Genomic DNA, 17,027 nt, shown 5'->3' on the forward strand with positions numbered 1-17,027 from the left:
GACCTGTTATTAACCTGTTATTTCTTCAATGATGAAAATCAGATCTTCTTCCTCTTTCCCGCCTTCACCCCACACCGCCTCTCTTGCATCATGCACTGTCTCTCTGCACCTCGTCGCTAGACATCCCAGTGCTGCTTGGTGGTAAACGCTTCTCAACCTGAAGTAATCATTCTCCCAGACTCTAAAAATGCACCCCTTTTTCCCCTCTCCTATATCTTTTCCCGTGATCTCTTCACAGCAATCCTCAAAGTTTGTAACCTCAAGGTCCTCTTTGACAGCAGCTTATTACCTCCACTGCTAAGGATGCCAGGCTTGACCTCTGGAACATCTGCAAAATCTGCCCCACCTAATATAGAACTGAACTAAAAACCCGATCTCTGCTCTTGCCCTCAGCAGAATGGAGAAACTGCACCAGTGTCCTCATGGGGACCTCACTCTAGTCCTTCTCCCCCGGCGACCAAGCAGTAAACATTGCCTCCCATACCCTTTTTTACCACTCACAATCATCACCCTCCTATGCACAGCGCCCTCATGTGATGTGGTTTTACATTAGCAATCGCTCTTTACTCAAAACTCTTCTCCTGTTCTTTAAGTTTATCCATGGGCTGAACACCCTTATACCTGGCTGCCTCAACCTCCCACTACTACCCTGCCTGCACTCTTCAATCCCTAACCTGTCCCAACCTCCCAGGCTGCCCACACTGTGCTGCTTTCCGTTTCAGATTTTTTCCTACGTTAGTTCCTACTTCTGGGACTCACCCCCAGCCCCCTGAAATAAAGACCCCACCATTTCTGGATTTCAAATTACCCTCAGAAGTCATCATCGTTCAATTCTTGTCTAATTTGCACCTCTGATGTTGTAGCAATTGTAAATATCATTAATCTGTTTTTTCTATTATAAACCATTGACTGCAAGTCCCCTTTTAATTTCCCCACACTTGTTTCCTTACCCCCCGGCTTTTGTGTATTCATCACAATCCATGTTTATCGAGTATAAAGCACCTACAATTGGAACTGATCCTGCTGCAACATGAACGTTCGTAAAGAGTTTCGTGTCGAAGCAGGAGGTCTCACACATGAAGTATACAATCACCTGCACGGTGCGGCTACTTCTAAACCGAGCGGCTGCACCTTCCACCACTCCATTTTGAAGTGTGACCATGGAGGTAGAGTGGAGGCAGAGCTTTGCCCAGTCGAGCTACTCAAAAAAGCTCGGCCTGTGAGTAGAACGCAGCCAGTGAGTGGTGTGAGAGGAAGCTACCTACCCACCTTACTCCTGATTGGTGTGGAGGGTCTCGGCTACTACTGCGCAGGCACAGAAGTCCCCGGCAGGAGTCCTGTGATCCAGGAGAGGAACTAGATGTTTACAGAAAAGAAGCAGTCCAAGGCACTTGTGGCACAACATGTAGAGTGTAACCAGACTGATGTCAAGCTTTCTGAAAAGAATCACATTTCAATACGCATGTCATACAGTTACTTACATAGATGACGGCTATTGGTCCACTGTAGCCTTTGACCTTTAGTCCAAATACATACTTCAGCTGGGAGACCAAGACTAGAATGGCAGCGGCCGTGGTGAACCCGCTAATTAAGGCATCCGATAGATATACTACAATGAAGCCAATCTGAAGTACTCCCATGACCAACTGTAAATAAACAAAGACAAGGTTGCAAACACAGGTCAATAGTGCAGAGAAAAGGGAAGGAACTCAACATTCAAGCATGTGCTTTTCAAGCAATAACACCCACACAGGCAAGCTTTCCTGGGTGGCAACGGCACGAAGGCCAAGTTGACGGCACAAACTAAGCGAGGGCCTTTAATGACATCTGGGAAAATTGGTGTATGAGTGTTATAGCCATACATGCTGTGCGGAGTGCGAATTTAAGATTTTCTCAAGTTCGAGAAAAGCTCCAAGAAAAGATTGCCACCATGGGAATGGTAAAATAAATATTCGTTGTTCCTGTTCACCAGCGACATTCAAAGGGAAAACATTCCTGGTGTCCAACCACATGACGTTAAGAGGCAAAGGGTTCCCTTGCTCTGTGTTTTTGGGGGAGGGAAATGTAATGTAATGTGAAGTGGTTTTATATAATGCAACATTTGACATTTGAATTGCGCCTTGTCGCATGGTTCAGAAAAGAGGCGACAGGACAACGTTAGTTGGAGCAGGTAGAGAAGCACCTTCAAACCCTGACGTTTTGATGAGTGCTGCCTTTGAGTTCTGGTTTTCTGTGTGCTTGTTTGTTTCTAAATATGGCTCCAGGTGTTGACAATTTTGGCATCTGCATATCCACAGGGGAACCCAAGCTGGTGGTAATTTGCTTACTTCATTACAAGGCAGGTATACCAGCAGAGAAGTAGGTGGTAATGAAGATGTAAGGTGTTGTGGGAGGGAGAACTGTTGCAGAGTTATGCAGAGAGAGCTTGGCAGATCTCCACTGGAGTAAGTGAAGTAGCAAGGGGTGCTAGGAGGCGAGTGGCTGCAGTGTTTATGGGGAGCTGAGTATATTGTGTAAACTAGACAGAAGAACAGACGAGTAGGTTAGTGGGGAGAGGGCTGAGGGTATTTATCAGGCCAAGGAGTTTGGCTGTACTTGGTTTTGTTCCTATGATTATAGTGGGGAATAGTGTTAGTCTTGCCGTGTTCCAGTTTTCCTTGGTCCTGCCTAGGCAAGTGCAGATGGAGAGATCTTGATGTCCCGTGCCCATGGTGGAGGATGAGACCAAACCAACAGGGTCCGACCACAAGTGTGAGGGTAACAGTGACATTCTGAATGAATGGAGAACACGAAATTCTGTCTGTGAAGAGGGTGAGGGTGTACTGATTGTGAGTGCTCTACATTTTATGATTGCCTCAGCGAATGGGTGATAGTGACGTTCCATGCCTGCAGGCATGTGGATAAGACCAAACAATTATGTCCAGACGTGAGAGCACTTGTCACAGTGTCATTGTGAACAAGCACAATGTTGGAGCATGGACTCCGCTGTGGCGGGCATGTGAGTGAGGCGGGCCCAATTCTGTCTTGTCTTCTAAGCAAGTGTATCGGCACTGTTTCATTTATTGTGACTTGGTGAACAGTTTAAAGGGACTTTCTGAGGTCACGTGGTAGAAGAGAGAAACATGCTCAGGATTGATGAAACGAGTCCAGTGGTCCTACAAGGTGGAGAGTTCCATCGTTGGCATCCAAGACTGAAGAGGAGGACTTTCTGGCCCCATGGCACATGTTCCTGAAGCATGGCACTCTTGATATAGTTGCCTTGCTAGATTCATGTGCCCTGACAGGTGCATAGGGGCTGAGCTTTTTTCTGGTTGTTTCAGGGTCCCTGCTATGGAAGGAAAGGTGGACAATGCAGAGTTTTTTTAACTGGATTCTACATATGATTGGATGCCAGTTAAGCATCTGGAGTGCCAGGGTGATGGGTTCCAATCTTCCCACTCATAAAGGGAGTCGTGCTTCTCTCTGAGATGTGTACTCTTTATAGATGGACCTGCAGGTATTATTGGAAGGCCAGGTGAAGGCTGTTGGAGTATGCAGTCTTGAGAGTGCTAGGGCAACGAATGCCATGGTTTTACGCGTAAACATGAAGAATAGCATGATGGGAAGCTTGTGGTTTCAAGGTAAGAGACTTATCCATGAAAAAACAAGGATTTTGGGCTGTCAAGTTCGGCTGAGTGCAGGTTCATATTTCTTCTGTGCAAGGATTTGTGGCTTTTTTTGTGGAGTTACAGATCATGAGGGAGAACTTTAGCTGTGGAAAGTTTAAATCAATCCATGCATCTGTCCATGTGAGACAACTGCTGCAGTCTGGTTGATTTTGAGTTGTGGCTTGGATTCCTTTATAAACAATTTGAATATCAGCCGCATAACTCTAGCAGATGCAGGGTACATTGGTGATGATTTCCAGAAGCTGAGGCATGAGCTTAATGGAGAGTAGCAGTGACAGGCTGGACACGCGCGGCAACCAGTAGGCGTCATTGCAGGAGGGTGATTTGAATGGAGACATAGAGGTACTCTCTATCGTGTTCAATGTCAATGTCATAGTCATACAGCATGGCACAGTTCCCTCCCTTCTAATGTCAACACGTCTTCTTAGGGGGGAATTTCATGGTTGAAAGTGTCAAGGGCTGCAGAGATATCCAGAAGAATGAGTACACCTGTAGCAGCATCAGCATTGCTCATCAGTGTTTCCCAGATGGGAAAAAGAGTTATTCAATTCTCGTCATTTGTGCGTGTATCAGACAGGAGATCAGCAGGGGATAGGAAGAGAGAAGGCAGAAGCAAAGAGGAAGGTCTTGACGTGCTTCTGGAACTGGAGATGGTTCTGCTCAAGTTTCAGAGAGGCAGGGAGGCTGTTCCAGAGGGAGGCACCGGTGGAAGAAAGAGATCTGCCCCCAACTCATTGCTTGGAGAACCGACTGACACTCAAGGAGTTGGAGGTGGAGGAGCGGAGAGCTTGAGTAGGAAGATATTTCGTTAGAGAGTGTTGGAGGTATTGTGATGACTAGTAGTGGGGCAATGGCGTGTTTCGGCAGAACTGCAGCAGTTGTGAATAAGGTGAAATGAATAGAGATTTCCACCACAGGGTAGACAGTGAGTGCTACTATTGTGACATTATCATTGCAAAAAACTCAATTTAATGTGTGTCCCGCTGCATGCTTTGGTGTCCTCACTAATTGGTGGGCATCAGGGTTTCCTGACATGATTTGTGTTGCAGGGCTTTCCGTTTCCTCCAGCCACAGGTTGAAATCTCCCAGGATGATGGAGTATTAGCCATCCACCTTGAGATTTATTATAGTGTCTCCACATTTTCTGCAAAAGAAGGATTGTGTGAGGGTAGTTTTAAATGTATGAGACATAATAATAGAAAACAGATAGATTCACAGTCAGGCATGATGTCCAAAGGTGATGTGCCACAGAAGGCCATGTGCATGAGTGCTATGCCTCCTCCACTATTTCCGGGGGGATTCATGAATTAATGAATGTAGTTTAATGGTTTAGCCTTGGACAATACCCCATGTGATGGTTGGTTAACCTGGTCTCGGTGAAGATGAAGTCAGGGTTGCCCTCGGTGGGCCGGTCGTCAATGTCTGTGCTATGTTATGGTATGGAGTGAGCATGGATGAGAAGACTTTTGATTCTGTGTTTGGTTTGTATCCCATCAGAGGCCCAGGGGTCAGGGGGCAGGGGAATTCTTCCAGATTAGTTAGTCGGAGGGAGATGCTGGGATGTCTCCTGTGTGCTGAATTTGTCTTTGAAGTCGCTGAAAATTATCTTTTATGATTAAGATTGTCTTCCTGGTAACAATATAGGTTGGCATAAGTGCAATGATGAATTTTATGATCTGCTATGTGTTGACGTAGGGTAAATCGCTGGCAGAGATTTAGAATCTTAAGAGTACTGGTCTTCTTGGAGTTTGTTGTGTTCCAGGCTGGGATTATGGTCTTGGTTACTTGAATGCCAAAATGTGGACTCTCTTCTCTCTGTTTTCTCCATTCTACCATCTAGACGGTTGCTTGGGCATGACAGATGTGTTTCCACGCCTGATTGTGGCCCGTATCTTGCAAGGTATTTGAGATGTACAGGGTAAGTGGTCCCGCAATGGCAAATGGTGACTGGAGGTTAGGTGGTTTTTGATTTTAGGAGTGGTGCATGGTGAGGTAAGGGGGCACCACATCAAGTATTTTTCTCTATGAACGTTGCCTATAGTTCACTCATGCGCCTCTTACCAATCCCTGCACTACTGGTCCATGGGGACAGAGCAGGGAGTGGCAAATGCATTGGGGCGGCTCATACAACATAACATTATAGATTGGTAACTGTAAAGATCTCATGGTTCCAAGTGATATCAGAGGCAAGTCAAGTGTCACTTTTCTCGCCTATCATGTATAACAGAACACCACAGATAAACATATTCATGAATTTCACTGTTAACCGTCTACAATTCTCTGTACAGTATATGAAAAATAAAATGGGACATGAACATCCAGTGGCATTAGCATGTTCTGACTTCAGGCTTGATGGAAAAGGGGTTCCTCTCATTCAATGGTTGTACATACTAATCCTTGGGGTAAAATAGCGCAGTGGGTTGATGCATTCACCGGACCATTGCATAGGCAAATAATAACTGTTGTCAGCGCCTTCAGATCATTTAGTTTGTTAAAATGGAAGTTTTTTCAATCCTTGACATGCTGAGTCTGTCTTTCATCGGTATTGAGTAAAGAAGTTGTGAGAGCTGTGAGCCACGAGCTGTGAGCTACCATCTGAGTGTGCTGGGTATTGGGAAGCATTGGGAAGCAGCAAACAGGGAGCCGAGAAGAGCTAGAAGGCTGGAGGCTGAAAGCAGAGTCGAAATCAGAGCGCAAAGGCAGAAGCAGTTAACACAGAACTGGGCTGGGCTTCTGCTGTGTCTCTCCGTGCTGCTCGATCAGGCTACAATGCTGACCTCAGCTCAGAAAAACCCTGAATTACGAGCGTGAAGAGCTATTAGTACCCGGCGAGGGTCAATCAGAATATAACAAACATTGTGATTGGCCCTCCCCAGGGCTTTACCCGACTGTGAACCCCTCGGCCGGAATTCCCAGCCTATGAGGAGGATCGAAACGGGGCAATCCCCACTCCGAGCTTACACACGGCTGGAGGCTGCCATTGTCCCCTGCTGGGGATTCAGGTACATATTTTCTTTCTTCCACCCCCCTCACCTGCAAACGATCCCCTCCCGCTCTGCCAACCCCACTTACCTTCTTTTTTTGGGCGCGAACGCGCTGAGAACACTTCTGTGCCCAGCGCATCCGCTCCTGATGGCCACCATGGAAAGGGAAAGTGGACTCTGTTTTCCCTTTCCGTGCGGCCATTTTTGTTGACTTTCTTTTTCCCAAAACGCTGCAGCGTTTCAGAAGAGAAAAAAATGCTATATTAGTACCCCGGTCTTGCGGGCCGGGGTACTAATAGCAATAAGCCCCTCACTGAGGGGGCATTACATAGTCAGGTAATTCCCTGGGGCCTTCGCTCGGGACTGTAACTATGGGCCCCGGGATATTACCTGACTCGGTAATGCCCCCGCGGCTCGGGGCTTATTGCTTAAAGACTTCTGTGACTGTTGTGGCGAAAGGCAGCGTTTCTCCTTCATCTCCTTCATCTATTTTAATTGAGTTTGACATCCACTTTGAAACAGACTTTCTGCCTGGTGAAATTCAGTGAGTGAACTGTGTGAAGAGCTAATTAATGTTTCAGTGACTGCAGCGGCGAAAGACTGTGTTTTCCCTTCCTCCACTTTAATAGAGTTTGACATCTACTTTGAAACTGACTTTCTCTCAGGGAAAACTTTGGTAAAACTCCTGTATTTATTGCATTTTTTGGAAGTGTGCTTAAGTGGTCTGTGGTGGTCCGTGGCTGAATGCGGGGGAGCTGCTGTGGTATTTTATTTCTTCACACTCAATATGTTCGATCCAGACGTCTCATTTGGAATCAAGCTGCATAACTGGTACTGCAATAACCGTAATTCTTTCTTAAATCGTTTTTTCACTTTTCATTAACTGCCGAGGACAATGTTTTGTGAGGCTGGCTAGCGTATTGTCTCAGCTGGTTTTCATCTGCCTGTTATTCATTGCCTGCTCACCATTTTTATTGACTGCATTGTTTGCTAAGACTTTGATTTTGAAACACAGTGACATTTCTTTTTTTTTGCCATTTTGAATTGTGTGCTCTTTCCTCTCAGTGACTGCAGGGTTATTCAACCTTTTGAGGGGATGGAGTGGCTAATTTCAGCCCAATTGGATGTTGAAGTGAAATAATTTTCTCCTACTCAGTGACTGTGGGGCATTTATACCCTTTGAGCTGAGTGTTTGTTCTTGTATATTTGGCTCGTGGTGATCTTGAGCGTTGTACGGCGACAGCGGGGTGTCTAGGTGTCTAAACCCTTTGAGCTGACTGTGTTTACAACAAGCATATTCTAGCTAACTCTTCAACATCAGAATGACAATGCGACCTGGACTGAGAAGGCAGACCGGGGTATCAGTCGTGGCTCTTCTTAAGCTACCTGGAATAACGGCATTACCCAAGATAATTTGCGTGCCAACATAAACATTGATGCAACGGGTCTAACTCAAGATGCCCATTCGCATAAAGAAGCAGAAAGTGTTGCTGCATTAATGCACACTCTGGGTGATGCTCGGCCCTGTACTCAGGGTGCTTCAAATGAGCTAGAAGTACAGGCTATGCAGGACTTGCGCACTGGTGCCCGTTCTAAACGGGATAGAAAATCAACAAGGAATATTGCCTTGCTATTGGGGAACAGTGAATCTCTGCATCCAAACCTGCACCCTATTGCAGTGCAGACAATTACGGATTACTTTAAAACAAAAGATGTTGACTCATTATGTAAGCCTGTTATTGTTAGAGGAAATGCAACTTTATACTGTACACATAATAATGGCTTAAATGATCTGCATCTGACTGATCATGCAGACTCAATGGAATGAGAAGATGCCAGACGCAATTGTAATAGTGTGGTACAACATACGTGTGATCCATCTTTTTTGGGCTCCCCAACAGACCTTCCTAATTTTTATTAAAATCTGCACTCATGCAAAGTCCTTATCTTAATCTATGAGGGACGACGCCTCCTATGCAGCAGACTCTATTCATCATACTGTAAGGGAGGTGGGTGATCATATTCACCCACTGTATCTGCCCTCAATATAATTTGAAGTTCCTTTGTAAATTTGTATGACAACATCTGGGAAGAGGTACAAACTCATACTATGATGCTTAGCAATATCAATGTCAAATTAGAAGGGTTATCCACGTTTGAATGTCCTCTCATTCAAACATGCCATGTGTGTATACCAGAAATATGGTTGAATATTTTAAACAACACCCCAATTGTTATTATGACAGAATTTGATGAGGAGGTTGAGATGCTTGAATCCAGTAATGAAATCAGTGTTGAAATAGGGGCGACCTTGTCTAATGTGACTGTCTGTAATAGTGATCCACCATTTAATCATGATAGTTCTGACAGGGACATACGTTATCCTAAGAAGGGCAGGAGGCTGTTGTCAAGAGAAATAAATGGTGGATTTCCCAAATGAAGAAAACAAAAAATAAGAGGCTGCTAAAAAAAAGAAAAAATGTATCTTCTTAAAAATGTCTGTGAAACTTAACCATAATGGAGTCATTAGGAGAAAGGTGGAATGGATCCTCTGAGGGCTGTTTATCATCTCAACTGACTCCATTGATTGAAGAAAAAGCTAGTGATGTGGTTGAAAATGAAGACCTCATTATTAATAATATGACCTTTTCAGATGCAATAAGTGCAGGACGGGTTTCGTCTGCTGTGCAAGCTGGTATATTACATACTTCTGGGGGACCACAAGCAACTTTGGAGGTAGTGAATGGGTCGAAAAACATCTCCACTCAGTTCTACGGTAAATGGTTTGTTACTATCCAAAGATTAGAGAATCCAGATACAATAGAATGTATTTTGAACTCTGCTACAGAGACTGATACTGGGTATACAGTGAACAGTGACCCTTTAAACTCGGTGCCTAAACGGTTAACTACCACAAATTGTTGAAGTGAATGTAATACTAACACCCCTCTACAAATTGTCTTAGGACCCACATGCTCACTTGTTTAGGGATAATGACCTACCGCAATGTTCAAATATGAGATCTTTTGTAAATACTAGGAGTGATTGTAGCCCTAATACACCTCTACAAATGGATACTGGGCTCACAATGAATGATATACGCGCTGACCCAAGGCCAAATTCTTACCTGCTTAGGGGTACTGATTTTCAGCAATGCTCTAATATAATTTCCATGATAGGTGATTTGTTGCAATGCATGTATAGGCCCCTTGTGGAGCAGAGAATTACCTACAAAACATGCTTCAAATCAGCACCCTAACAGTCTGTTATGGGATAAAACCAATTTGTATGAACCGAATAATCATGCTTCTCAAAATGGTAATGTACAAAGTCTAAATGATAAACAGGAGGCAATAGAAATGAATAGATCTTTTAGTATATTGAGACATGAGAGAAGTATTCATAGAATTGATGGGGTATAATACAAGCAGCCACTGTCAAATCCTACTAAACATCTTAATTTGGGAAGTGAAGCCCTAAATAATAATATAAAGGGGAACAAATTGGCACTTACTAGCATTCTGGGAGATGATTGCAATGTGTGTCTGAATAGAAGCAATGATTTACTGATTTTCATTGATATTCCTTCTTTAAGGGCTCTGTCCACAGTTGATTTGGAGAGTGGAATTCCCCGGTAGAAAGAATACAAATAGGTGAATTCTCCACTTTGGTTCGAAACTGCTATTGGAATTGGTTTACTCTGAATTTCAAAAACAAAAAAAACCTGGCTTCTCTGTGGATTTTTTGGAATCCTTGAATGGTGAGGGATTAAGGCGTAGGAGTGGCAGTGGGTACAGGGTACATTCGCTCACTGATGGGGGCCACATTAGAGAGGCCATAAATCTTGTACTCCAGCCTTCTGTAAATAAAATTGATTGGCCTGCAATCACATCTACTCTATGGCGAACAACTAATTGGTGATCCAACCAGTGTAGTAGGGCTAGCTGCTGAAGAGGAAGATGCAAACAGTGAAGTAGGGCTACTTGTTGAAGAAGATGATAATTTCACACTAATCTTGGAACTCTTGGGGAAACCTTAAACTCTTAACTAATCCAGAGGTTATGGCTAAAATTAAGGATACTATGTGTATTATGCTACAAGAAACATGGTTGTGTTCTCCCCCTGTATTGGACGGTTTTCAGGTTTTCACTAAAGCTGCTAAACCAAGTTGATGGGGGGCCACCAGCTGGGGGTTTGATCACAGCTATTCGTCCTGGTACTGGTTTGGCTACTGGGATGATCCCAGAACTTCCCTATTGGTTGCTAGCCATTACTATATCAAGCCCTCGGCACATATTCATTTGAAGAGAAGTGGTAGACCTGAATGAATTCCTGACAATCATCACAGATTGTATTATGACCTGGCAAACTAAGGAACCTAATGGATTAATTCTTCTAGCAGGGGATCTGAATGCGACCTGTACTCCTCCGGATCTGGAGGGAGAACTCTGGGATTATATCCCAGATAGGTGATCCTCCGATTTTAAAAAAGAGTGGCAGGACAGAAGTGGGTTACTTCGCTAACGTCAGTTGGTTTACATTTATTAAATGGCCAGGCTCGAGGAGCAGCTAAGGGTCTATTCACATGGCATCGGGGTCATAGTAAGTCTACGCTGGCCTATTGTTTTGTGGACCATGGTTTACTTGAAACCTGTTCTGATTTTAAAATTACAGAAAATAAATTGACTGATTATTGCATTTTAAAGGTACGTTTTAATATAGCACTATTTGCACATATTAAGGGAGGCCCAATCAGACTGCAAGTAAATGGGGGGTAGGCGGGGTCAAGTTCGATGGACCCGCACTAAATCAGGCTTTTTAATGCTAGTCTGAGGAATAGGATGAACAATTCTACATTGGAATGGAAAATGGAACAATTTAATGTGGATTGTTTTGAGTCTTCTGTGGGTAACCTAATGAGTACATTGTAAAGAACTGCTGGTGTTAAAATAGGTTATGTGAGAAAACAGGATAGGTACATCTATGATGATCACTTAGGATCGCGAAAATGTAATATGAGGAAGCTGATTAGAGACATTAAGCATTCTAATGAGGGATCTGAAGCCCAATTTAATATGTGCAAAAAGATCAAGCAGAAATATAGGAACTACTGCAAAGCTTGTGGTGCATATCAGGAAATATGCCATATACACTTATCAAGAGGGAATCTACTTCCTTCTGGGCCTTGGTGAATGTACAAGATGCTTCTACAGCCATTGTACAACTGGACGCGGTTTCAGAGTGTGCCTTGGTACAACATTTTTAAAGAACTGTATGACCCAAGTGAGAGTCTTAACTGTGCTACTATCACTTCCCCTGAGAGAATTTTGAAAGTGGAGTGGAGGTTACATGTTGATGTAGAGGAGATCCAGGAGACTATTATAAAAAGTAATAACTCGAGAACCCCAGGACCTAATGGTCTTACTAACAATAAACTCAAATCTGATGTGACTAATTGGGCTATTGCATTGACTGTTCTCTTTAGTAGCATTGTTAAATGTTCATGGTTCCCTCATTCATGGCACACAGCGTGAGTGGTCCCTATTTATAAGAGGGGTCCCAGAACTGAAGCAATAAGCTACCTCCCAATATCATTATTTGATGCAGATAGCAAGATTTTGGATCTCTCCTACTAAATAAAACATTTGGAGAATTGGGCACATTCGACGGGTAGGTTAAGTAAACTACAGACAGACATTCTGCACGGATATTCCCCAAAGCTGAATAGTTTCATCATAAGGATGATACAAGAACATGCATGGGCCTATGCCTCCAGATGTACTTATATGGCCTCAATCAACTTATCGGCTGCTTTTGACATTGCGGACCGTAGAAGGCTATGATCGTAATTGGAAGCGGCCTGCTTTGGTTAATTAGGGATTTACATGAAGAGACAGGAATAAGAGTTAGATTAAACAAGGAAGGAGATATGTCTGAAAGGATTGAAACTAACTCTAGGCTGAGGCCGGGGTGTGTGTTGGCCCCTGCTCTCTTTAATCTATACGTTTCAGACATTGCAGAACACCTCTCTCCTCATGCATTCATTTCCCCAAGGTTGGGCTACTATGCGATTCTGATTTTCTGTTATTGGATAACACTAAGATAGGGCTACAGAGATTTGTATCTGCATTCTCTGTTAGGATAACTCTAAAATAGGGCTACAGAGACTTTTATCTGCATTCTCTTGTTATGCTGGGGTCAATGGCATTATAATTAATCCTATCAAGACCAAAATCCTAGCAGTGTGCAAAAGTAAATAACCAGGCAAAACTTCACGGGTCTTTGAACAAACGATAATTAAATGCAGTTTGAATGCTGTGTACTTAGGTTTTCATATTACACCGTAGCCTATGTATTCAAATATCACCCTTGTCCTCATGCAGAAGGCTAGATGTCTTTCAAACCAGCTTTTAAAATTAGATAGACAATTTGACCGCTTCTATATCAAGCCCACCAGCACCTTTTATGAAGGAAAGGTGGTACCCAAATGAATTTATGGAATGGAACTATGGTATCATGTTATTGCTTTACAGATGGATCGATTGGAAGCTAGATTCTGAAGGTGTATTTTACATTTTTCAAATGCTGTTCCTTTGGCAGCGATCCGATTCGAGTTGGGCTTATCTTCCTTACGGGTGAGAATACTTTGGAGACTGCTTTCCCTCTTTAGGAAGATCGTTTCACCAATGGTGGACACATTATATGCAGAATTAAATACTTGTACATGTATGGTTAATCTTCCTCTAGTAGGGTCTGCAAGATTTGTTGTATATTTGAAGAAAAATGTGTCACTATACGGATGATCTGCTTAAGACCCCCATGAAAGTAATGAAGGCCTTGTTTGATGCAGAGTGGGTAATTAGGGTAGAAAGCTTTCATGGTTATTCTCATTAAGGCATCTTGCCTATGAATATAAGAAAAGAGGATTAATTTCACCGTATTTAATTCATTTTCCAAACCGTTATTACTGTTCTATCTATATACCGTTTTGTTGGGATTTGTTACCAACAAGGGATGTCCTTTTAAGAACAGGTTTCATCACTATTGTGGCTGCAACTTGTAGGTACTGTAAAATAAAAGAAAAAAACAACTAAACACCTAATTATGTATTGCAGTGTGCTTGACTGTCTAAGAATGAAATATCTTTCAAAAATGTATTCTTTTTGATAAAATGATCAGAGGATGACAATTTGTGGAGACCCTGGGTCAGTGGTGCAACAAATTCTGATCGGTTGGCGGTTGATGCTTTTTTGACATTTTGTATTTGTAATTTTTTAGAATTCAATTTTATTGTATTTTTAAAATATGATGGTGATGAATTTATTGAGGGTTTTATGTAATATGGATTTTATTGATCTTTAAACAGGATTGTGATGCATTTAATGATATGTTTTTTCTTAAATTACTTCTGTGTAAATTTTAGGAATTTTGGGACTTTATATTTTTTATGTGGTGTATTAAGATGTTCTCTGTAAAGGTTTCTTCTAAACCATATACAATAAAAAAAGTTTTTTAAAAATGTCTCATGTATGTGTATAATGTCCAGTCATTATAGGAACAGAGAATAAGCGAGGCAAACATATCAGAAACAAACAGTTCTATTTGAGGCAAAATGTTGATGGACAAAATGGAGGTTTCCTGGAGAGAGATATATGATGTACAACTGCAGCAGCTTGCGTGTCAAACTGGCTTGTTTTCTTATTGCTAACATATTTGATTCAAGTTAGCTGCGAATGCAGAAAATTGTAATTGATACAAATGAAATGATAAAGCTAACTGATTTTTAGGTCTAGCTAAAGAAAGCTTTAGCTCTAAACCACATCTAATGCATCCCTAAAATAAGTTCTGGAGGCAGCGGTGTAGCCAGGATTGTGTAACAAGTGGTGCCTCCATCCTAAGGGGAGCCAGCAGATGGATGGAGCTTGTTCTGCCCCTGGCCGAATGTGCAGGAGCGACCAAGCGTAGCGAGGGAGCGCAAACTAATTAAGGGGGATTCAAGGCATTCTCCCCCTAGAACATGTTTGAAATTATGTGTTAACATGATGCATTTTACAGTACACTTTCTGTGATAAATTAGGTAAAAAGCCACAAAGTTTCCAAAAGCCACAAAGTTTCCAATCGGTATGGTAGTGTAAGAAATGGAAAAGCCCATTAAATGCCAAGTCACCAACAATGCACAGGAGAATTTCCCATGCATTTTCATAGGGCCTTTGCCCACTATATTCCATTACACTAACAAGGGTAAATAACATTTTCATACTGATTGTGCCCACACGTGTCCATTCGGGTGCTCCTATATATGCAAGTGTTCTCAGATAAGAACATACTCATGTTTGCTTTGCCCATAATGCCAGTAATTATACTATAACAAAACATGTTCATGCTGGCTCACCAATATATGTCAGTATCCCCACGTAAGAATATACTCCTGTTGGCTGTGACTTAATGCCAGTAAAACAAAGCCATGCTACAGTAAGGAAACATGCCCATGCTGGCTACACAACCACCCCCACCCCCATATTATGTTCTATTTCCCCCCTACCGTCAGTAGAATATGCCATGCCATGGTAAGGAAACATTGCATTGTGGGCTGTACAAATGCCCCCCTATGTAAGAAAACCTATCATGTTGCTTTTGACCTCTACACCAGTAAAACAATGTCATGCCACAGTAAGGAAACATGCCATCCCTTCCCTATGTAAGAACACTCACCATGTTTGGTTTGCCCTTAATGTGAGTACATAAATCCATGCCACAGTAGTACCTAGCCAGTCCAATTATAATACCCTCACACACCCCAAACTCTCCCTCACATAATTACTCTTAAGTTGGTTTTGCTGTGCTCAAAAACACCAGTAAAACATGCTATGCCCCAGTCAGACAATGTTCATGCTCCAATGCCCATCCTCAGGCCCCAGCCTTGCATACACACACACATACACCCAACCACGAATGCACGCACGCACTCACGCATGCCCACGCACAAAAAGCTACACACGCACACACACACACACAGATATACACATACACTCAGATATACACATACACACAGACACACACATACACAGATACACATATACACAGAATTATATAGAACTTTAAACGCACATACACACAGACAGATATACACACATACATATATATATATATACACACACACAGATATACACACAGAGACATATACACACACTGAGAGATACACACCCACACAGATACACACTCAGAGATACACACACACACACAAACACAGATAAACACAAAGCAATACACACACACACACACACACACACACACACACACATACACATACACACATAGAGATATACACAACCACAGATACACACGCAGAAATATAGATACACATACAGAGATACACACATACACAGAGATATACACATACACAGATATATACACATAGATAACCACAAACAGATACCCACACACAGAAATACACACACACGCACACACACATGCACACATATACAGATATACATCGATATATAGACACACACACAAATATATACAAACACAGATATAAACATAGACACACACACACAGACATACACACAGATATACAGAGATATGCATTCACACACACACACACATACACACACACACACACACACAGATACACATACCCATAGATACACACACAGATATACAGATGGACACATTCATATGTATTCACACACCAGTCACGCACCCATACAGCTTCTCCGTCATGCACACGAGCACCAATAACATTCACACTAGGTCCACACACGCACATGCACCCGTTTACACCACTCACACTGCATTCATTCATATGCATGCACTTACAGACCAACCCTCACACATCTACATACAAACACACAATTGCACACAGCAATGCACACATACATTCATGAATACATACAATCCTCACTCACACAACACAAGCATACACAAACGAAAACGTTTTTCCCCTTACCTGCTGTTGCCTGCCAGACTTGCCAGTCCCATGATTAGAAACCTCTGGGTATTAAGCAAGTTATAATGATCACTTACTATTACTACTATTACTGCTCAAATCATGCCTCCAGGTGACCAAATCGGCTATGTTTGGGGTGTGCATGAAACTGCGTTGAACTTCACCTGCTGAGAAACTCATAGCTTGCCTTTGGAATATGCGTGTCCACATGAGCACCATCGTGTCTGGATTCCACTTTAGTGACTTTAACGAAGCCAAAGCTTATTTTTTGGGCTAAATATTTGTTTTCTCTCTGCACTATATTCCGTGAGTTTTCTTTCTATGCAGTTGATGTGGTTTTCAAAGATAATTCCTATCAGCAGTTCTTCATAGTTTCCCCACAAACCCTACTAAAACTCTGCATACACCTGCAAACACACCACACAC

The 17,027-nt window shown here is 42.6% G+C and overlaps 1 protein-coding gene across 1 annotated transcript in view; it reads right to left on the bottom strand.

Moving 5' to 3' along the window:
- LOC138513973 (chloride anion exchanger-like) overlaps positions 1-17,027 on the bottom strand; it is a 266,455-nt gene that overhangs the window by 141,799 nt on the left and 107,629 nt on the right. The window contains exon 5 of the mRNA XM_069629153.1: positions 1,482-1,646. Coding sequence (XP_069485254.1) covers positions 1,482-1,646 — 165 coding nt within the window. The remainder of the gene's footprint in view (positions 1-1,481; positions 1,647-17,027) is intronic.

Source organism: Ambystoma mexicanum, chromosome 12 (genome assembly GCF_040938575.1).
Source record: "Ambystoma mexicanum isolate Mex_15411 chromosome 12, UKY_AmexF1_1, whole genome shotgun sequence".
NCBI classification, from domain to species: Eukaryota; Metazoa; Chordata; class Amphibia; order Caudata; family Ambystomatidae; genus Ambystoma; species Ambystoma mexicanum.